The sequence below is a fragment of the Microtus pennsylvanicus genome, chromosome 5, assembly GCF_037038515.1.
Source record: "Microtus pennsylvanicus isolate mMicPen1 chromosome 5, mMicPen1.hap1, whole genome shotgun sequence".
Lineage (NCBI taxonomy): Eukaryota > Metazoa > Chordata > Mammalia > Rodentia > Cricetidae > Microtus > Microtus pennsylvanicus.
The window spans coordinates 115692146-115714216 of NC_134583.1; the positions used below are offsets into that span (position 1 = coordinate 115692146).

The 22071-nt window shown below is 42.0% G+C and overlaps 1 protein-coding gene and 1 long non-coding RNA gene across 2 annotated transcripts in view; one reads left to right on the forward strand and one right to left on the reverse strand.

Annotated features, from left to right (window-relative positions):
• Hectd2 (HECT domain E3 ubiquitin protein ligase 2) overlaps positions 1-5045 on the forward strand; it is a 60587-nt gene extending 55542 nt beyond the window's left edge. The window contains exons 19-21 of the mRNA XM_075973911.1: positions 505-620; positions 1081-1224; positions 4438-5045. Coding sequence (XP_075830026.1) covers positions 505-620; positions 1081-1224; positions 4438-4558 — 381 coding nt within the window. The 3' untranslated portion in view covers positions 4559-5045. The remainder of the gene's footprint in view (positions 1-504; positions 621-1080; positions 1225-4437) is intronic.
• A 74-nt stretch (positions 5046-5119) lies between these two features.
• Positions 5120-22071, reverse strand: part of LOC142850401 (uncharacterized) — a 63419-nt gene continuing 46467 nt past the window's right edge. The window contains exons 2-3 of the long non-coding RNA XR_012910685.1: positions 9794-9946; positions 5120-7258 (exon numbers count right to left, since the gene is read on the reverse strand). This is a non-coding gene — a long non-coding RNA (uncharacterized LOC142850401). The remainder of the gene's footprint in view (positions 7259-9793; positions 9947-22071) is intronic.

Sequence of the window (22071 nt, forward strand, 5' to 3'; positions counted from 1 at the left end):
ACAGAAGCACCATTGGGTTAACACTAAGTTTTATGACTCTCTGGTAGTGGGAGGACAGAAGAAGGGAAAATAAAAATTAAATGGCATAGGATTCTCTATTTCTCAGATCTAATCTCCAGGTTAGAACAAACTCACCTGGACGGTGGAAAGCTGTGAGTGATGCAGAGAGAGTGAGTGCAGCTCTGCAGTCAGTGCACAGAGCTGGTGGGGCAGGCAGGGCAGTACACAGCGGTCCTCCTCCGAGGGCGGCGAAGGCTGAGTTTGCTTCATGCCGAGCTGTCTTGGTTTTCTGAAATTACTAATTACTGTTTTATAAGATACAAACCTTTTGAAACATAATACCTTGCTGTAGTTGGAAAATATAAATGAAAAGCATCTTCTTCAACAAAAATCATTTGATTTACTAGAAAAGTCATGATTTCTGATTTGATTCTTTGCTTAAAACAGTTCAAATTTCATTTAAGACCATCATTTTTAAATTATGACTTTTATGGTTATTGACAGCTGCTTCGTCCAGAAGAGGTTGAGATTCTGGTGTGCGGAAGTCCTGAGCTGGATATGCACGCCCTGCAGAGGAGCACTCAGTATGACGGCTATGCGAAGACGGACCTGACCATACGGTGAGCTCGCTGTCCCCAGACGCTGGGGTGGAAGACAGGATCGGGTGTGCTTGCTTGTTTGTTAAATTTAGAATTCCTCAATCACTTGTTAAATATTCTGCAGTCCACCCTGTCTTAGTTCATTTCCAAAAATAAGAGAGTACTAAAATGTGAGTACATTTAGCAATCCCCTTAGGAGGAAATTATATAACTTTCTATCAAAGTATACAGGTTTTTTTCAAATATGCTAAATTCTAAATAGCATTTTACTGGCACTGTGTTGAAAAATAAGGCTTTCTGATTATATAGAGAAAAAATGAGCTCTGTGCTAACCATTTTTAGACTAGTTAAATAATGTTATAAAATGTTACTTTGTACGATTATCAAAGTGTGTGTGTGTGTGTTAAAGTTTCCCAGAGCTTACTTTATTAGAATCTCTAATTAATTAGGATTATATCATTGTGTAAATTTTCTCCTGTAGATACTTTTGGGATGTTGTACTTGGATTTCCTCTTGATCTTCAGAAGAAGTTGCTTCATTTTACTACAGGAAGTGACAGAGTGCCTGTGGGAGGGATGGCTGATTTGAACTTTAAAATTTCAAAGAATGAAACTTCTACCAACTGGTAAACTCTGGATTATAACTTTATTTTTAATATATAACTTATTACTAATTTTGGAATCAAAAGAGTCTTTTAGTCATTTTCATGTAAAATACTGCAGTGTCAATGTGACCTTGAAGTGGCAGAGGCTGTGGCTGAAAGTTCCCCGCAGTGTTGACACAGCCCAGTACTGATGGCAATTCCCTTCCATCTGCTTCTTGCATGCCTGGGCCAAGTACTGCTTTGTGGTCTTTAGAACTTAGCCTGTCTTATAGTCGTTTTATAGTCTAGTCCTCATTGTTGTATAAGTGATCTTTATAATTAGGAAATATATGAAGTTGAGGCTCTTAGAAGGGGTAGTGCTTTAACTTCTGGTGCTCACCGTCTTCTAAGTCATATGAAGTGATAAAGACCATGACTATAAACAGTTTCCTAACAGTGTTCATGGCTGACTAATGCTGATCTTCCGTATTCCTAGTGCAGTGTTCTGTGGTTTCAGAAACTACTTCGACTAGACTCGGCTTAGGTTATAATCACCCTTGCCCTGCAGCTCACACACTGAATGTTTCTCAAATCCTGACTCAGTCCTTTCAGTTTAGAACTTGAGTTGGTCCTGTGTTTGCCAGTAGCCACCACCCTGGATCTGTCACTTTTCACCTTGTTCCTAGCTAAGTTAAGGCCTCCTTCCTGCCCAGGTTCCCACACAACTCCTTCTCTGCTCTGGCCCTGACACCCTGGGCATTAGTAACTTTATTGTAGCTTTCTCTCATCAGTTCCATCATTTCTGTTTACACCCACAGTGTTTCGCATCATCCTTAAAACACACTTTGCCTGCCTTCCTCCATTCGTTTGGTTTGTTCCCTTTGCATGTGATACGTGCTTGCTAGCACTCATGGAGATCCTTTCGAAGGTTGTCTTCTCCTGGGACACTAAAAAGTCGTCTTTCGATACATTCCTTTTTCATGGTTCACCTTAGACTGCAGCCGTTTAGCTCTTAAAGGTACACGTGTAGTAAAAATGGTTATTGAATGAATATTTAAAACTATGTCTAATGAAAAATTATACCTGAGGGCTCAGAATATTGCTCTGTGGTTAAACACAAACATCTGAGTTCAGATTCCTAGCAACCAAATAACAAGCTGTGTGGGGTACATTAGCTTATACCCCTGAGTTGGAGGAAGACTTGGAGAAACATGAGGATCACTGGGGTTTGCATAAAGCCAGCCTAATTAAGAAAAGACAAGTTATAGGTTCAGTCAGACCCCTGTTTCGATGCAATAAAGGCAAAGAGTGAGAGAAGAGACACCCAGTATCCTCTGGCCTCCATGTGTGCATATGAGTGTGTGCACCACCACACATGTACATGAGCATAATCCCCCCACACAAAAATAAATAGAAAAAGGATTATATTTTAAAACATAAATGAAGAATATTTACAATTAAAAATTTCTATATGAGTCATAATTAAAAAATCTAAGATGAGGGCTGGAGAGATGGCTCAGTGGTTAACTGCTCTTCCAAAGGTCCTGAGTTCAATTCCCAGCAACCACATGGCGGCTCACAACCATCTGTAAAGAGGTCTGGTGCCCACTTCTGGCCTTCAGGCATACAGACAGAATATTGTATACATAATAAATAAATAAATATTTTTAAAAAATCTAAGATGAGAAACCTTCAAATTTTGCATTTGAAAATTTATTTGTTCAACAGAAAATCTTGGGGATATTTATAGCAACAAAATATGATCAATTTAAAAGATATTATGAATAGCTTATTTTAATACAAAGGCAAAATATAAATGCCTCACCATTTTTTGGTTTTTTGAGACAAGGTTTCTCTGTAGCTTTGGAGCCTGTCCTGAACTAGCTCTTGTAGACCTGGCTGGCCTCGAACTCACAGAGATCTGCCTGCCTCTGCCTCCCGAGTGCTGGGATTAAAGGCATGTGCCACCACTACCCAGCCATCTTCAATTATTTTTACTTCAGAAATGATTTTAGGAGCTAACATGGCTTAGTTCTGACTCTGGATTCTCAGAAGGAACCTCAGATTGATAAAATATAATTGACTGTCAAAGATACGTGACATTTCCATCCAGTACAGTGACATAGTTCCTCAAAGGCAAGAGCAGTTTTCATCAGAACTAAGAACTTTTATCCCCTCCGTAAGGCACTGTTGAAGACTAATGGATTGATGTTGATGTGAATGGCAAAGCTTTACATCCTAGCAAACAACACTGGTTTTGGAGTCAGACTAGACTGGGTTTGAAACTCAAGCTTACACCTCTCCAGCTCTGCAGCTTTGAACCTTTGATCTGTTTATTCCCAGGTCTAAGTTTCCTCATACACTGGGGTAGCAACCATTTTAGGTTGCTTTAGTAGGATCTTACATGAAGCGATGCATATCAGACATGTTCTCCAGTGCTTATCATAATTGAGAGGCTCCATAAACCGCGACTGACCTGGTGTCTGTCTGTTTGTATGGTCTTGCAGTATCAATTCTGATCACAGAAATTCTTTTTCAGTGTTCTTTGATTTATTCCCATTTTCACATACTGACTTTGCCGAAAGCTCTTGTGATGCTGCAGGATCCATAGAAACTAAAGAGAAAGATCTGAGAGTTCTTTAGAAGCTTAGACAAGATAGCAGTGTCGTCAGGTAGACTGCTGCAGGAGCTGCTCAGGAGAGTTGAGGGGCCGACTGCTCCGTGTGCAGAGGACAACAGCTGTGAGGAGGGCCTGACAGTCGAGACTGAGCCATAGCCATCGGCTGTCTACTGCTTCGCCAGGTTTACCGTATTGTATAGTTTACCGTATTGTATAGTTTACCGTATTGTATAGTTTACCGTATTGTATAGTTTACTGTATTGTATAGTTTACCGTATTGTATAGTTTACCATATTGATGAGGAAACAGATTTGAAGACCTTAAGCAATTTGATCCAAGTCCCACAGCTGGTAAGTGAGGAAAACAGTATTTAAATTCAGATCTGTCTGACTCCAAACAAAATGCTTTTCAGATTAGAGTTTAATAAAGGCAACTGATTGTCCTGTCTGTAGACATGTTCCTGCTGTCCAGAGGGCACTTGGTACTTAGGTATTCAATAGTATTGTCCAGTAAAGAGGAGATGAGGCATCGCAGAACAGTAGAAAAGATCTGAATAGATGCAGGTTTTTAATGTTTCTTAGTCATTTTGTGTGTGTTTTTAACATAGTATCCTTTATAAACTTATTTTTCCCTAGGTTACCTGTGGCACACACTTGCTTCAATCAACTCTGCCTCCCCCCATACAAGAGCAAAAAAGATCTGAAACAGAAACTGATCATTGGAATCTCAAACTCAGAAGGTTTTGGACTTGAGTAACCTAGAAGACTTGAAATACAGTATTTTATATGTAGCATCCACTTCCCTCTTATCGTGCCTTTAACATTTTCATGTTTCTGTTTCCAAACACTTTCACAAAGCTCACCACTTTTAAAATATGAGGCTTTTTTTTTACTCGAATACAAAATATGTGTAGTGAAGGCATGATTTAAAAAAAAACAGAAATTTATTAATAGAGTAAGGGAAAGAGCATATGGCAGAAACAGGCCTGGGTCCAGTGCTCATTTTTATAGCATTTTGTTGTTTTCCATACATAGTCAGTCACGGGTGTCCACTGGGAAAGCCACGTGCAGTAAAGAGGGCATTATGACATGACAGAGCCCAGTGGCAGGTGTGTGCTGGAGCACACTGTAGCAAAGCAGATAGCTACATTGTCTTTACCATAAAGCATGTAGCCATATTTTCATACAAAGGTAAACAACAGTATAATTGCAAATGCAGTTTACAGGGTCTTTTGATATATTGGTTTGGGGTCCTATAACATCTTTTCAACTGTTCCTGAAAAGCATGTAAATAATTACATAACAGCCTAAGAATCATGGGATTTTGATAGTGCCATTTATTGCTAAAGATTTATTTTTACAAAGTAAATTTAGGGTTTTAGATGTGTATACAGCTTTTACAAATCAATAAAGATGATTGTACAAGAGTATTTTCAGACCAATTGGATTCAGGGTTATATTCTTTTAAGTATTGTTAGTCCGCATGCTCACTGGCAGTAAATCAGTTACTTGAGTATTCCGTAATGTTTGTATAATGGTCATTTCTTCTTAAAAATCAAAATAGAACAAATTAGAGCGAACTAATCATTGACTACTAAATTAATTACAAGCACAAAAAACTGCCATTTTATACATTTTGATGTACAACTTACCTACATTTTTGATCACCAGTTATATGGAAATTCTAATTTTTACAAAATGTAGGATAAGGTACTTGACAAAAGTGAAATATAATAAAACATTTGTGTCAAAATGATCTAGCGTGGTATAAAAGAGAAGTTTGACATTTTGGCTAAAATGTTTGTTTTTCACTGGATTCTAAGTATAGTAAATTCCAAACTACCCTTGTTTTCTATTTCTAATACAAGTAGCATGTAAAAATTGCATTTTTAAGTCCCAGATCTTTTTTCAATTTATAGCAAATGAAGCAGTTTTATTAGCATGTTACAAACATGTCCATCTCAAGACTTCTCTCGTTCTTTGATAGCTCTTCTTCAGAAAACTCTGAAGGTAACATTTGCAATAAGAATGAAACCAGCATTTAGTACCAGCGTATGCTCCACATGCAACAGCACGTGGCCCTAACCTTCTCTGAGCTAGGCACTTCCTTGTTGCTACGCTTTCTGCACCCAACCAGCAGAATTCGAGGGTGCAGGAACTCATCCGCCTGCCCACAGTTCTGAAACCCGCCCATTCCCGCTACAACCTGGCCTTCTTCCCTGGACTGCTTGAGCCTGCAAATGACTCCCTTCCATTGGAGTGTACTAAACAGATATTTCTTCTTCAAAGTCTCAGAAAGCCTGAGACAGCTAAAGGCACATTTGGTTTGGTTCATACATGTTTTCAATTCATATGCAAATAAAACTGCTTCTCTCTTGCACTGCTTGAACTAGAAAGTATGATGTTTAACATAGGTCACTACTAACAAGCACAAAGAGTCATGTATACAAAACCAGATTTAAGTGTTTTAGGTAAAATGTAAACAAAGTTTTTATTTGTTAGAGATGACTCATGGAATAGTGTTGGCTTGGTCTGCATGTCTAACGGTGTGTGTATCGGTAGCTCTGCCACTTTTAGTAAGTGCACAAGCAAGCCAAATGTAAGGGACAAAGTCCATAAATATTGGGGATTTCTGTTGTCTTTTATTAAGTTGATATTTATAACTATGAATTACTTAGTCATATATTTATGCTCTGTTTTGGTTTACAATGTAATAATACCTCATTTTAAAAGTAAAAACCACTACTGTTACATTTTAATTTAATCAGCTAGAAAATTCATGTAGCTTTTTAAATATACAACCTGTTAATGGTTTCTTGAGTTTTGTATCTGCCATAGTAAATTAAAGCATTGCAAAGTATTTATTAGTATTTATAAAATGTCTTGTCCTTTTTTAAAAAACCTATTTATTTTTCTCTGTATGTTAAGTTTTTAGCAGTCCTTTTTTGTACAATCTGTATTGTATTGAGTTAATTTGTGTACATTTTCAAATATTAAAAATATACAGTCAGTCAGCTTCAGTTCATTTTTTAAATACTGGATAATTAATTAAAACAATAGATTTAAAATATAAATTACACTGTTCTTTACAAGATATTGTGATTAAGAAAATTGCTAAAACATACATTTTCAAAGGCTATTTAGTTAACAAGCAGTATAATCAACTGCCTTAGCATATTCTTAGTATGAAACTGCATACTCACTATCTGAATGGTCACATAGATAGATAGGTAGGTAGATAGATAGATAGATAGACAGACAGACAGACAAACAGACAGACAGACAGACAGACAGACAGACAGGTGTCTTACCAAATGAATATGTAGTAGCAGTGAAGTACACCCAGAAGGGAACATCCAAGGACATCTTACTGGTTGCAGATGGGCAACTTCGTGTCTTCAGTGTTCTTCCTTAGAACCATCCCTTTGTCCTTTTCTCTCCTGCCATATTGCCTCAGCTTCAGAAAGAGAAGAGCTAGTGAAACTGAGGAGAGAATGCTGTGGATACTTCTAACACCGGGGAGTTTGCATCCTTGGAATAACCTTTAGGAGTTATTTGCTGGGGTGTGGGGAGAGTGAGGCACAGACGCAGAATGAGCACACGTGTAGAGGCAGACATCCATGTCAGGTGTCTTTGTCATGTTCCACCTTATTTTTGAGACAGAGTTGCTCTCTGAATCTGGAACTCTCCATCTCCAGTTGACTGACTGGCTGGGAGTCTCTGATCCCTTTGTCTCCCGGTACTTGGGTTACAGGTGGACCTCCCTCCACTCTGATGTGCTGGCTGCAGTCAAACTCCAGCCTTTGTTTACACAGCAAGCACTTCACCCATTGAGCCTTCTCCCCCATCCTAGTGTGGATTCTCTTAATTTACTATGTTGCTACAGTTTGAGCCTAGATCTGACAATGACCATGTGACCTTTGAAGAAAGACAAAAGTGAGTTTTCTGGGAGGACATGGGTCAGTCAACACAGCTAGTCGTCCATCCTCTCACCATCTTTGCCTCCCCCTCCTCCTCTCCTAAGCCCCTAAACTTCCATCTCCATTTGGGTATGGCAGCAAAAGTCTCCCACTAGGTTATCTTAATCAGGAATTCTACTTAATAGCTCCTTCTCCTTTGGCCTGTCCTTTGGTAAACTTATCAAAGCCCAGCAATTCTGCATCCACGGTATATCTGTTTGCACTGCCAGTGCCCCAGTCCAGGCCTTGACCACTTAACTCCTGACTGATGTGGGTGCTGGGAATGGAGCTTGGGTCCTCTGCAGGGCCAGCAGACTTTCTTTATCCAGTTCATCTCTGTTAGTATGACTTTATAAGTTTTGGTATTGTTTGGGAGGATTGTGCCATATCTGAAGGAGATTTATAGGAGCCAAGGTTGGACAAGTTGGACTGAACAACGGAATGCCTTCCATCATTGACTGACATATTTGGCTGATCTCTGTGACAGTCTAGAACCTACCACTGTAAACTTCAGCTCCAAGAAACCAGATGTATCTTCCTCTTTATATTTCCAGGCAATGGATGCCACCTTTATAAAGTGTTGGGAATGTAACTATGACCTTCCACTGCCTGGAAATATAACTATGACATGTTAACTCTATTAAATCTTCAGATTGAAAGGCTGAGATCATACACTGTACCCTGACCCAACTTTCAACAAAAGTATAAAAGAACGATGTTTGAGCATGTCAGAACTCAGGGAATGAAGCCACTAAATGTCCTCTTCCTCTACCCCCACTAGATGACAAAATTTGGGCTGATTAATAATAAGCATAATAAAGTTAAAGAAAAACAAAACTGTTGCAAGTCAAAGGAAACTGTCTGGGAAAGTGGAATATTCTTTGCCCGATAGCTGTCCTCTATTGGGCCAGATGTGGAGATGGATTTTGAGTCCCATATATAACTACGTCTGAATACCCACCTGCAACCCCAGGTATTAGTTACATAACCATGAGAACAGACACCAATGCCTTGTAGTCTCCATGCCTTCTGTATCTACAACCTAGATATCCATCTAGACAGCAATGTATTCTCTATCTACACATCTACCATCCTTCACCTACCTTTAATCTCCACCTGCCTTTTAGCTACCTGCAATGTATACAACTATATACCATGTGTCTCCCATCTATCACTGTGGATTATTGAAAGGAGTGGATGATTCCATAGTCAAGAGAATTGACTGTTCCATCCCAAAGCTGACCTACTAGAAGGGGAAGGACATTTTTAGTCTCCTCTTTGTTAGAACGAGAACTTACTTTTCCTGTTCTATGATTGTTGCCCGCCCTCAGAGGGGATCCTGCTTTTTTTTTTTAATTGATAACGACCTACTCACTTTGGACTACATTATAATTGAGTTTCAATCTCAACACCATAAGATGCCCAGGACTTGTCCTTCTGTGTAATCATCTGACAAGAGGCTCTCTGACTTAAGCCTAAGTCTAGCCTAAGGAATGTCCACTCAGCCTGGCAATGAGCACTCATGTACAGAGACATGTCTTTCTCTAGCTCCTCCACTTGTATCTAAAGAGGTAGATGAGATGAGGGGACAAGTCAGGGTAGATTAGCTGACCTAGCAAAGACATGCTGTGTACAATCAATGCAAGCTTATGTGTAACTCACAGAAGAGTTCTGCAAGGATGCTCAGGTTAGCAAGGCATCGCTTCTTCCTGATCCCCAGCTGCTTCCATCCTGTGGGCTACCATGCTGTAGGGTAGCATATCTCAATCTGTGGTTGTGACCCTTTGTGGTCAAATAACCCTTTCACAGGAATAGCCTAAGACCATTCTACATATTGGATATTTACATTAAATTCATAAAACTGGCAAAATTATAGTTATGAAGTGGCAACAAAAATTTTATGGTTGGGGGTTATCACAACATGAGGAACTGTACTAAAGAGTCGCAGCCTTGGAAAGGTTGAGAACCACTGCTGTAGGGGATCACTAAAGACCACATCCAGGGAGCTAGAGGAGAAGGTATAATGCACCTACCCAGGAGATTTCAGAGTCCAAGCCCAAAACAGGGTGTACCACTTCCATTTGCACTGCACTAGAGCCAACTGTCCCTTAGGATCACGGACCGAATGCTCAGGAAACAGAGCTGCCATTGGTCTAGAGGGACACAGAGTTGTCATGAATCAAGGCCTGTGAAAAGAAGGTGATAATAGAATCAGGCAGTCATCAAACTCACATAGTCCTGATAAAGCAAATGTCGCCTTTCAGACGAGTCTTCTGTTGGGTCAAAATGGCTGTATCTCATAGAGTAACCAGAAGGAGGTAGATCCAGGTGCGGTCACCAAGCTGCGACAAGGAAGAAAGGCTGTCTCATCCTTGCTCAGGTCCTAGCCTACTCATGGCCTTAGGCAAGTGACTTCCAGAGCCTTCAGGAGTCAACCATAGAGACCAGAGCATCACCTGGTCTCTTCTACCTCCCTGGGATCTTCGGAAAGCCTGGAGTCGGTGTGCACCAGGTCCTTGCACACACTCCAGAAGTCAGGAGATGGTGCCTGTCACATTTCTTTTTGATTCTGAGAACCTAGCAAGATTTCCACAGGGTGATTGGTTCATGGAGAAGGCAGTATGTGGTTCCAGGCCATCAAGAACCACAGTGTGTCATGGCTCTAAGTAGAACATTTGAATTCAGATCTGGGTTTGGAGAAGGGCAAATTAGGACATCTCTGCATGCAAGACCAATGGATGAAGGTTTATCATTTTTCTATTGCCACTCTAACAAATTACCACGGGGCCTTAAAACAACACCCATTTCTTGGCCTTGAGCTCTGGAAATCATAACAGCAAAATTTTTCCTACGAGTGAAGATCGAGGTCTCGAAAGGGCTGTCTTCCTTCTGGAAGTTCTACAGAGAATCTGATTCCTTTCCTTGCCCATGTTTCTTGGCTCATGACCCCTTCCTTTGCCTTCAAGCCCAGCAGTGACGCATGGACTCTTCTGCTCCCTGTCGTGTTTATAAGACAGGCTAACATCGGTAGCACCCGGGTAATCCCAGAGAGTTTCTCATTCAAAATCGTAAGCTCAATCACATGCAAAAAGTCGCAGCTGCCATGTGACAGCCGCAGAACCCTCAGAATGATACCTGGGTATATGTGGGAGTCACTGTTATGCCCACCACCAAAAGTATTTTTTATGTCACACAGTCATCCCGCTGAAGATACAATGGGCATGGTAATAAGGAGTTTTCTTGGTGCCATAGTGAATCTTTCCGTTTACCCTCAGCTTTCCTGCAGTCATTATTCCTGGGGAGTTTTGGATGAAATGGGATCTGAAGTGCTTGAAAACTAATTTCAGATGTTCTGCTGTTCCCAGATAGAACAGAAATAATACTGAGACGAGAAGACAATCTCTGTACACTTAGGCTGTCTGTGGTTTGTGCTAAAGACTGGGAGCCACGTCTGAACTCTGGCTTTTGCTGAGGGGTCAGGATTCTCCCCAGTCGCTGCTTCCCAGGCCCTCCTCTGCAGAGGTGACACCGCCACTGCGGTCACGAGATGTAGTTCAGGTAATCAGTAACCAGCGCTTGTTTACTTTGGGAAAGTTTCAGGACATAAAAAAAAAAAAAATAGGACAGTTCCTATTCTCAAGGCTGAACCTAGACCTTTCAAAAGAGAAAGGCAAATGGGCCCCTCCCCCACTCTCATTTCCTCCGGCCCAGAACTGGGTCACCAAACTGCAAACGAGGTTGCATTGAAGCCAGAGAGGAGACTCCCAAAATTGTGCCTTCGACTCAACTACCCGTGGCCAAGGATAAAGTATGGTTGTCATCCCTGAGATCCTGACTTGGGCTTCTGAGAGAGCACCAGGTGTCAGATGGACAGCAATAGCCACACCCATGCCCCTCTTCTTCTTGGCCTGGGACATTGGTGACCTTCGGACTCTCCCACTCCGAAGCCATACAATCTGTGCTACCAGTCTCCTGGGAAATGTGTTAGCTAGCCTTCAGTGCGGCCTTATACAACCGGACTGGTCTTTCAACAAAAGGTGACCCCCAGAGAGAACATCAGTGCAGACAAGTGTGAGCATCTCCCCAAATCACCAGGAGTGTCCCACCCCCACCACGCAGAGAGACACACAAGCCGAGAAACCTGAGGCCCACCCAGCTCAGACAGCAAGATTCAGGCATTTCCTCAGTGCTCACCAGAGAGCAGAAGTCTGCCAGGAAGGCAGCTCAGCCCGTCCTGAGACTGCGGGCACTAACGGGCCTTCTCTACCTGGACCCCACTGGCCAGCCAATGAGTTCTAGGAAGCCTGCTGTCTCTGTTCCCCTGTCCTCCCCACAACAGAGCTCCAGGTGTGCACTGCCACACCCCACTTTTGCGTGAGTGCTGGGGATTCAAACCCAGGTCCTCCTGTTTGTGCAGCCGACACTTCACTAAATCCCCACTAACTAATTTTAGTTTTAATTGTCTTACAAAGTAGTAGGTTTCCTTGTGGATTTTTTATACAAACTTAGTTTGGGGCTGCCCTCACCCTTCCTCTTCTTTACTACCCTGCCCCATGCCCCTGCTTAGACCCTTCTAGACACTCCGCACCCCGTATTTTCTCTTCCACTTTCAGGTCACATGGGCTCTGCTAGCTCCACATGCAAGACTTCTCAGGCTTTATGCTAATAGTGCACACTAATTTCCACAAAAATTATTCCAAGTCCTTATTTCCCCCAAGGCATATTTATTAATGTCTTGATTTTAAAATTAGACAAAAAAATGTTACTTTCATCTTGCCTACACGTTTATACCAAAACCATAATTTTCTAAGTAAAAATCTATCATGATTAAAAGATAACAAAGCCGAGGACTTATCAGATGGCATCGGCTGCCAAGCCTGATGACCTGAATTGTTTCATTCCAAGTTCCCGTAAGGTGGAAGGTTAACCAGTTCCTGTAAAGTTGTCCTCTGGCTTCCTCATGCACACACACACACACGGTAAATAGATGTAATTTTTTAAAAATGGATGAATGGATAGGTAGGTAGGTGGATAGACAAGACAGACAGACAGATAATTGAAACAGTAAAACCGGGAAAGGGCCCATGATGATGGCAGGATCGCCTTGAAAAGACATCCTTCAGCACCCAGTAATGAAGTCTACTGCTCCTTTATCAGCAGGTGAAGATGGAGAGAGGGCACCAGATTGTGTCTCCAAAGATGGCTGCAGAAGTCTTTCCCAGCCCATACTCTCCTCTAACTGCAATCTTGTCATGGTCCCGTCAGAACAGGAAGGTGACTTCTCCCCCAAACCTCAGAATTCTTGTCATTTCTTTTACTAATGAAGGACAACAGAAAGTGACTCCGGCTTTTATAGCTGAGTCCTGAGTCCCGAAGCTGCCACCTTGCCCCTAGAATGGACTTTAGTGTCCTGCCACATTATGTGGCACATTAATTTCGGATCATGTAGGACATCTGATTTCCCGGATGCTGCCATGCTGTGCAGAAGCTCAAACCGTGGAGCAGCCACACCCAGGTCAAGTCAAAGCAGTCCAACCGGAAACATTTGGTTGAGGGGCCACAGTGTGATTACACCCACCTGCCAAAGCCTCCCTGACCTTGGAACCCACACAACTGAAGCCCCAGGTGTCACATGAATAGATGAGCCATATCCTATGTTCCCTGTTTAAAATTCTGTCATTGAGCATAATAGGATAGGTTGTTTATAGCCAATATATCCTGCGATGGTTGTTACACAGCGATAGTAACCAAATAGGGAGGGAGGGAGTGTAAAGCATTGATCTGATTATTCTTTATCAATAAAACTCAAAGTCAGATATCGGGGTAAGAACCTGAATGATCAGAGAAGTGGTGGAGAAGCAAACAGAGACCACCTCCGATCCCCAATCTAAAAGGACCAAGAATCTTTCTAAGCCCCACCCTACTACTTCCTGTGTCTCTCTATATATCCTTGGTACTCCCAAACCTCTATGGCTAATTTTAGTCAGCTGGTGGCTAGCTCTGCCCTCTTATTCCAAGCAGACTTTCCTGGCTGTCTCGGGAGTGTCCAAGTCCGACCAGCTATCCCACAACAGGGGTGGGATACGTGAGCAGGGTAAGCACATTTAAGCGGAGGGTTCAAGTTGCTGTCAGTGTGCTCCTTTGTATTGATTGATGGTTGACGAGTGACTCATGTATTCAACACTATGTAAGAAAAAATTGAAGGATGGGAGTGGCACCCACCTCCATGGAGCCTATATCATATAAGCTAGGCTGCCCTTGAACAATCTTTGTGTGCAGAAATTGACCTTGAGCCCTTTAGATCACTGCTTGGGTTATGAGTATGAGTTACCACACCTAGAGACTTCATGCATGCTAGATGAACATTTCTCTTCCTGAGCAACATCCCTCAACCCATGGAGCCTACATCCTATATGGATGCTTAGCCTAGAATGCTGTATTGAACAGGAAGGAGCAGATGGGGAGAGAAAAGTGTCCCCGACAACTAGGAGTTAACATTCGGGGTGCTTGAAGCCACAAAGACAGTAACTCACATGGGCTGAAGCCAGAAATGGTTTTCCAACCAGCTGTGAATTTGAAAATCCCATATGTGGTACAACATTAAACTGCTATTTCGGAAATCCTTTCAACTCTTTGGGAAGCATCTCAGGGGGCCTTCCTTCCTCTCTCTCGGAAAGCAGCCAGTTTTCCGAAGAAATCACTTCATCAGCAGGAGCTGAGGGATTTCATATGCAACCGAATAATTCTGGAAACAAAGCTAGGCACCTCTGAATAGAACCCCCGCCCCCACTTTAGAGGGTGAATCCAACACTTGCATATGAATTTGATACAGCACGATTGATTTCCTTAAAAGAGTCAGTATTCCGTTTTTTAGTTGCTGGGGTTTTACTCAGTACCCGTCCCCATGCCACCAGCAAGCAGTTGTCGTGTTCTCGTGGCTGCTTAGCTCAGCTTATAATTATTTATTGAGGATTTGTGCCAGACACTGCTGGAGAAAGAACAATGAACAATACAATCACGTTCCTCCTTCACTTAGCATACACTCCCGCTAGAAGTCACACAGAAGGTGTTCAAGAGTGGTGGGCATAACCAAGAGGGAGGATAGAGGCCCTAATGTTCCCCCTAAGCAGCCATGGGAGGAGGAAGTAATCACACCTGGTCACGAGGGAGAACTGGGTGTCTGAGGACCTGAAGGAAAACCGAAGTGACTGCCAAGAGCGAGAGAGGACAGCATGAGCTGAGGAGGAACCGCCAGGCTGGACCTGTGCAGTCATCAAAACACAGGAGGATCTGGGGTGTTCTCTGAAGGGCAGCGGGGCACCTCGGGAGCAGTTAACACAGTGAAGATCTGGGGTGTTCTCTGAAGGGCAGCGGGTACCAACTCGACTCCCACCCAGGCCCACATGCGGGCCTGGGGTTGGTCCACCCTAGCATCTACCCCATGTAGGACCTGCTAAAGCTCATGAAGGGCCTGGACCTGTGAAATGGTAACCACATGATCTCCATGACTTGGGGAGGTTGGGGGATATCTGAGAGGAGTTTGGTGAGGATCCAATGATGATGGTGTAGCAGAAGCCAGAGGCCTTGAACCAGAGCAATGGCTCATTGCAAGTAAAGCTGATTGGACAAAAGGACCCACCATGACCCCCAATGTCCTGGAGTTAAGAGGTGTTAGAGAGGCGGGAAAGATGGAGGGGTGAAGAGGTTTGCTTGTTTGCTTCTTTGTTTGTTTGTTTGTTTTTGTTGTTTTGTTTGGAGTTTTTCCTTTTTGTTTTTGTTTGTTTTCTTGCATACTTGCTTGCTTCAGTCTGGCTTTAGTGTTTTTAATTTTCATTGGGGGCACTGTAAGGGGAGGCAAGGATATGGAGAGACCAGGAGGGGAGCAGAATTGGAGGGCATGGTGTGGAATTCCCAAAGATCCAATAAAGAAATTATGTCAATTAAAAAAAAGTAGGGCAAATAATAATGGCTTAAATTATCCAGGGGAAGAAAGTGGGTAGCTTATAAAATAAAAGAGGCATTGGCTTTACTGCCACCCATGTAAGGAAATTAAAAGATACTCTAGAAACAGATGGAAGTCTGTTAGAGATCTCTTCTCAAAGAATTTAGTCAAGCGGTGTGAACAGTTTAAGCAGAAGTTTATTGAACCAAGCTAAGCAAGGCAAACACTCCAAAGAGAAATCAGAGTGGGCTGCCCCAAAAAAGGTGCCCTACTAGATTCTGAATTGTGGATTTTGAAGTTTTTAGGAGTATTTGTGGTGTGGATGGCATACACGGGATAAGGTAACCTTTTTCTCTCTCAAATTCCCAAATCGTAATGGGTTAGATCTCCCTTTAAAAATATTTGTTCCGATGATCCCCACAAAAGGGGAGGTGACGTCAAGACACAAGCAAGTGTTATTATAATGATGTCAGGCCCTCTGTGAGACACAGACGCTTCCTTAGTGCACACATGTGGGAGGATGCCCTGGTGCTAAGAGTTTCTGCTATAGCAGGAACAGGCCAATGGATGCTGAGCCTCGGAAGGGCAGCCTGACAAACTGGAGACGCAGCTGCAGTCTTCTTCGGTGACTCATGTCTTACCCACTTGGCATCAGATTGAGCACACTAAACTAAGTTACAGCAATAAAGGTAAATAGTATGTAAAATGTACACAATTATAAACACAGGGAAACACACAAAATTACCACATGACTAATAGTGACTGATTTAGGAACAATCTTCCGGGGCTGAATGTTTCTGAGAAGCTTTAGAGATGGTGCGATCAAGTTGGTAATGTCTGAACCCACTGATCCGTCACCAAGAACAAACCAGCAGACGCTCTGCGGCTCCTGATGTGACTCGGAGCTTCTCTGAAATATTGTAGAAAGCACCAAGATTCTGGATAAGAAAAGTCAACCCCATGGGTAGCAATCATGAAAATCAAGGAGGCAGGAAGATGTCTGGGATAAATGAGTCATGGAACAGATCCAAGATTAAGGAAGTAAACAAAGATTAAGAGCCAAGTACGTAAAATACAAGACAAACACTTTGTGAACTTTGGATTCTGATTTGAAAAGCAGCTGTGAGGAGCAATCGAGTTTCCTGGGGGTGAAGGTTGCCCGGCAAGAGTATATGGGTCAAAGGAACCTTCCCTTCTCTGCAGAAGACAGGGCCACAGCCAAGCCCCGGTTCCCACCTCACTGGGGGAATGTCAGGATGCTGTGGAGTCACTAACGGCTTCCAGCCTTTCGCAAATCACAGCTCCGTGATATTTAGGAATTATTAGGGACATTTAGGAATTATTAATTATGTACACGTAATAATAGCATTGCCTAGAGGTGGGTTTTTAATTCTCATTTTAATATTTAAGTTCCTTTCTACTACAGGTATAAACTGAAGAATTTATGGGTGCAAAAATATGCTGTCTGAAATTTTTACTTTAAAATGTTCAAACACACACACAAACATAAACACACACAGCACACCCCCAACAGCTTCCCAGAAGGGTTCCACCGATCCTTACATTGAATAGAACAAATATTACAATTAAGCAACCCAGAGTGCTCACAGCAAGCTCCCAAGGTGAGCACTTTGCATTTGATTCCTGAGTCACAGAGACACGAAGACTCTTTCCTAAGGTCACACAATTGAAAGTGGAATTTAAGAGTGCCGCTCCGAGGGCACCAGTTCTTTCAATTAGCTTCTTGGGTGTCGTACACACAGTGCGGCCGCGGGAATGTTCACAGGGTCTACCTAAACCACCGTGCAAGCCTTTCTTAACTAATCAGTCATCAATGAATGGCGAGTTTTTACTAGCTTCACCCTCCGCAGAGCCGCGTCCTAAACCCCATCTCGTTTCCAGCAGACTGGACGCGGAGCTGTGCTTGCCAAGACCTCACTGGCGTCCCAACAATCTCCGCTGACCCTGCCTTACTGCATGGGAACAGCTCAGTTATCAAATCTGCCTGAGAGGCAATGAAGTGACACCAGCCTGGATCCTTCTGACCACTCTGGCTTTATCCCGTCTAGAGGAACAGCAGTCAGTGGGAAGCCTAGCCTGAGGTCAAGGGGACAAGCCACCCACAATGCAGGATGCCTAGGTCAGAGGATTGCCTCCCCAGAGTCACAGGGAGAAGTCAATGGAGTAGAGGGTTAGAAAGGCTGTGGGTCAGGATGGTAGCATCTGCCTGGCACCTACATTCACCAGAAGAACAAGATGCCTGTGGGCATGTGTCAGGCTTTGGTTTCTTGCACCCATAGGCTTCTGACTCATTTCAAGGGTAATACATTTTTACCACAATTAAAACAGAACTCTAAGTCCGAAGGGACCTTACTGAGAGTGCTATTCCCCAATGCTACGAAGAGAGACGACACCAGAAAGGAGTCTGGGAAATTAATACCAGGGACAGGATGAGTACTATGTAGTAAAGATGAGGCCGAACACCTGACCTTCCTGACCCTGCCTCCCAAGACTTTGAAGATTATGCACCACCACAGCTAACTATGATAAAGAATTTAGAAAATGTATCAGGTGTGGTGGTGCATACCTTTAATCCTAGCACTTGGAAGGCAGGTGGATCTCTGAGCTCAAGGCCCATCTGGTCTACAGAGTGAGTTCCAGGACGCCCAGGGCTACACAGAGAAATCCTGTCTCAAAACAAAACAAAAAAGCAAAAACTAAACAAAAAAATGAGAAGAAATGAGTAAAGAAAATAAATGCATTATAATGTACTAGTAAAAGTTCTAGAAAGTAAATCTAAGTTAAAAGGAAATACTGGATAGAAAACTAATAAAAATGTTTGCAGTTATGTATGAAGTAAAGGTATGTTCTGAGAAATCTGTCCTCAGCCCCCTACTCTCATCTTCTCTTTCCTGGTCCCGCCTCACCCTGTAGGCAGAACAACACGGTATCAAGGATAAAACTCAGAGGGAAGAGAGACCCAGAGCCAGATAAAAATTCCTGCTGTACACCGAGTCTCTGCTGGGTAAGTCTTCAGCAGCAAGGACGGTGCAGCAAGCTTAACCTTCAATTCTTCCACCCAGCTTTCCTGGGGCTTAAAAATACAAACATATAAGGTTTCTACTTTGTTTTTCTAAGAAGAACACTTGGTGTTTCCTCTTTGTATTTTCACGATCACTGCAATTGTTTTCATGGACAAAGCTCAATCTTCCCCTAAAATTCCTAAAAATAACTAAGTGAAAAATTTGTGGCCATTTCATTTATATTTTTTTAAAATATAAAGCCTTAGTGTGCACCATCCTCAGCACATCCTTAACCTCTTAAGTCATGGGTGCAGGCATGAGTGTGGAAGTGTGAATAAAAAAAAAAATAGGATCATTTTAATTGCTATTTCCTCTTTTGAAAAACAGGTTTTTCTGATGTGGGGTTGGTGAGGATCTTCTCCCATTTGGTAGGCTGTTGTTTTGTCTTGTTGACCATGGCCTTTGCTTCACAGAAGCTTCTCAGATTCAGGAGGCCCCATTTATTAACTGTTTCTCTCAGTGTCTGTGCTACTGGAGTTATATTTAGGAAGTGGTCTTCTGTACCAATGTGCTCAAGTGTACTTCCCACTTTCTCTTCTATGAGGTTCAGCGTGGTTGGTTTTATATTAAGATCTTTGGTCCATTTGGACTTGAGTTTTGTGCATGGATCTATTTTCATTCTTCTACATGTTGATATCCAGTTATGCTACACTATTTGTTAAATATGCTTCTTTTTTTCCATTTTATATTTTTTGCTTCTTTGTCAAAAATCAGGTGTTTGTAGAAGTGTGGGTTGATAGCCGGGTCTTCTATTCGCTTCCATTGGTCCTCCCGTCTGTTCTTATGCCAACATCAAGCTGTTTTCAGTACTGTAGCTCTGTAGTAGAGTTTGAAGTCAGTGATAGTAATGCCTCCAGAAGTTTCTTCTCCAAAATATACAAAGAACTCAAGAAACTTGACATCAAAAGAACAATTAATCCAATAAAAAATTGGGTACAGACCTAAACAGAGAACTCTCAACAGACGAATCTCAAATGGCTGAAGACAGCTAAGGAAATGCTCAATATCCTTAATCATCAGAGAAATGCAAATCGAAACAACTCTGAGATTCATCTTACACCTGTCAGAACGGCCAAGATCAAAAACACTGATGACAGCTTATACTGGAGAGGTTGCGGGGTAAAGAGAACACTCCTCCATTGCTGGTGGGAGTGCAAAGTTGTGCAGCCACTTTGGAAATCAGTATTGTGATTTCTCAGAAAATTAGGAAACAATCTACCACCAGACCCAGCAATACCACTCTTGGGCATAGACCCAAAGGATGCTCATCATACTGCAAGGTACTTGTTCAACTATGTTTATAGCAGCATTATTTGTCATATCCAGAACCTGGAAACAACATAGATGCCCCTAAACCAAAGAATAGATAAAGAAAACATGATACATGTATACAATAGAGTATACTCAGCTGTAAAAAATAATGACATTTTGAAATTTGCAGGCAAATAAATGGATCTAGGAAAAAAAAACCTTATTGAGTGAGGTAACCCAGACGCAGAAAGACAAATATCACAGGTGCTCACTCATAAGTGACTTTTAGACATAAAGCAAAGAAAAACCAGCCTACAATTCACAACCCCAGAGAACCTAGACAACAAAGAGGACCCTAAGACATACATGGATCTAAATAGAAATTAGAAAAAGACAAGCTCTCCTGCGTAAATTGTGAGTGTGGGGGTCACAGAAGAGGGGAGGAAAGGAGAGGAGAGGAGAAAAACGCTTAGCGCAATAAAAACAATAAGAAAAAAAAGAAAAACAGATTTTTTTCAAAGTTACTATCTTAGTTATGTCCAAAATAAAATTCTAAAAATTTTAAATTAATGCAGATGGTCATTTTAAAACTTTTTAACCAGCTTAAAAGCAGCAAAGTCATTTCAGATGATTCTAATGTGCTACCCTATAATATACATATAATTTCTGTTTTGCAGTATGTTGGGGACTGAAGCATTTATCTAAATGTTTGGAATCTCCAGCTGGAGGGGTGTGTTCCAGACCCCACCCTCGGCATACCAAGCAGCAGCTCTTCTCATTCCAGACTCAGCCCCTGACAAAGCCCGCCACCGGCAGCTCCACCCCCAGAGATGACCAGGACCACGCTCACCAGTTATTTAAGACCCACCCGTCAGGCGTGCTCTTGCGTTCAGCCTCCTGCCTTCCTGAGAGCCACCTGGGCTGCTCTGCTTTGCATTGCCCTGTTTATTAAATCTGTATTTATTAATTCGGTTTGATTTGGCTTATTGCATCAGTGGCAGAGGAACCCAGCAACCGGGGATCTAATTTATCACTACACTATTCTATGATCAGTAAACACTTCAGAGTCAGATACTGGTTAGAAACATGATAGATCAAGAAAGCAGTGGAGGAAGGACTAGCTGACCCTCTCTCTGCACTTCCCAGCTTGAAAAAGACCCTCGGATCTTTCTAAGCCTCTCCCTACTCCTTCCTGTGCCTTTTTGTCCTATCCTGGGTCCTCCAAAATCTCTATTTCTAATTCCTGTCAGTTGCTGACTCTGCTTCCTGATGCAGAGTTAACTTTGTTAATAGTCTCAGTGCCATCAAATAACCCACAACAGAGGACAGTAACTTATCTCAGTCCTCTGGTCTACAGAAAGTTAAGACCATTGTAGTAGAATATTTATTAAGTGATTGAAGTCCTTACTACAAAGATAAACGGACGACTCAAAAGAAAATGGAAATAACAGACTTTAATCCTGCTTTTAGCACCCTTGAAAACCCAACTGAAAATCATTTTTGTCCAGGTGGTGGTGGTGCACTCCTTTAATCCCAGAGCTCAGGAGACAGAGGCAGATGGAACTCGAGTTCGAGGCCAGGCTGGTCTACAGAGTGAGTTCCAGGACAGCCAGGGCTACACAGAGAAACTCTGTCTCAGGAAAACAAAAACAAAATAAACAAACAAGCAAAAAAAAAAAAACTTTAGCTCCAAAACCACAGAGAAACCCTGTCTTGAAACACCAAAAAGACAAAACAAAACAAAACAAAAAAAACTTTATAAGGATCCTTAAAGCAGAAAAAAAAAAATCAGGCAAGAAAGGAAGTTAAAAAGGTTTAGGTATAAAAATGTATTTTTGATAAAGAAAGCTAAAGAGAAAAGGAAATAGTTTTTTGATGAAAAAGTATTTTGTACAAAGATTTTATACTAAAGTAACAGTTTATTCAAAAAATGGAAATAGACCAAGGAGGTCAAAACTTGAAGTGAGTATGTTGTAAAAAGGTTGTGAAACGGTAAAGATAACATGGGTGTGTTTACTTAAAATGATTGAAATTA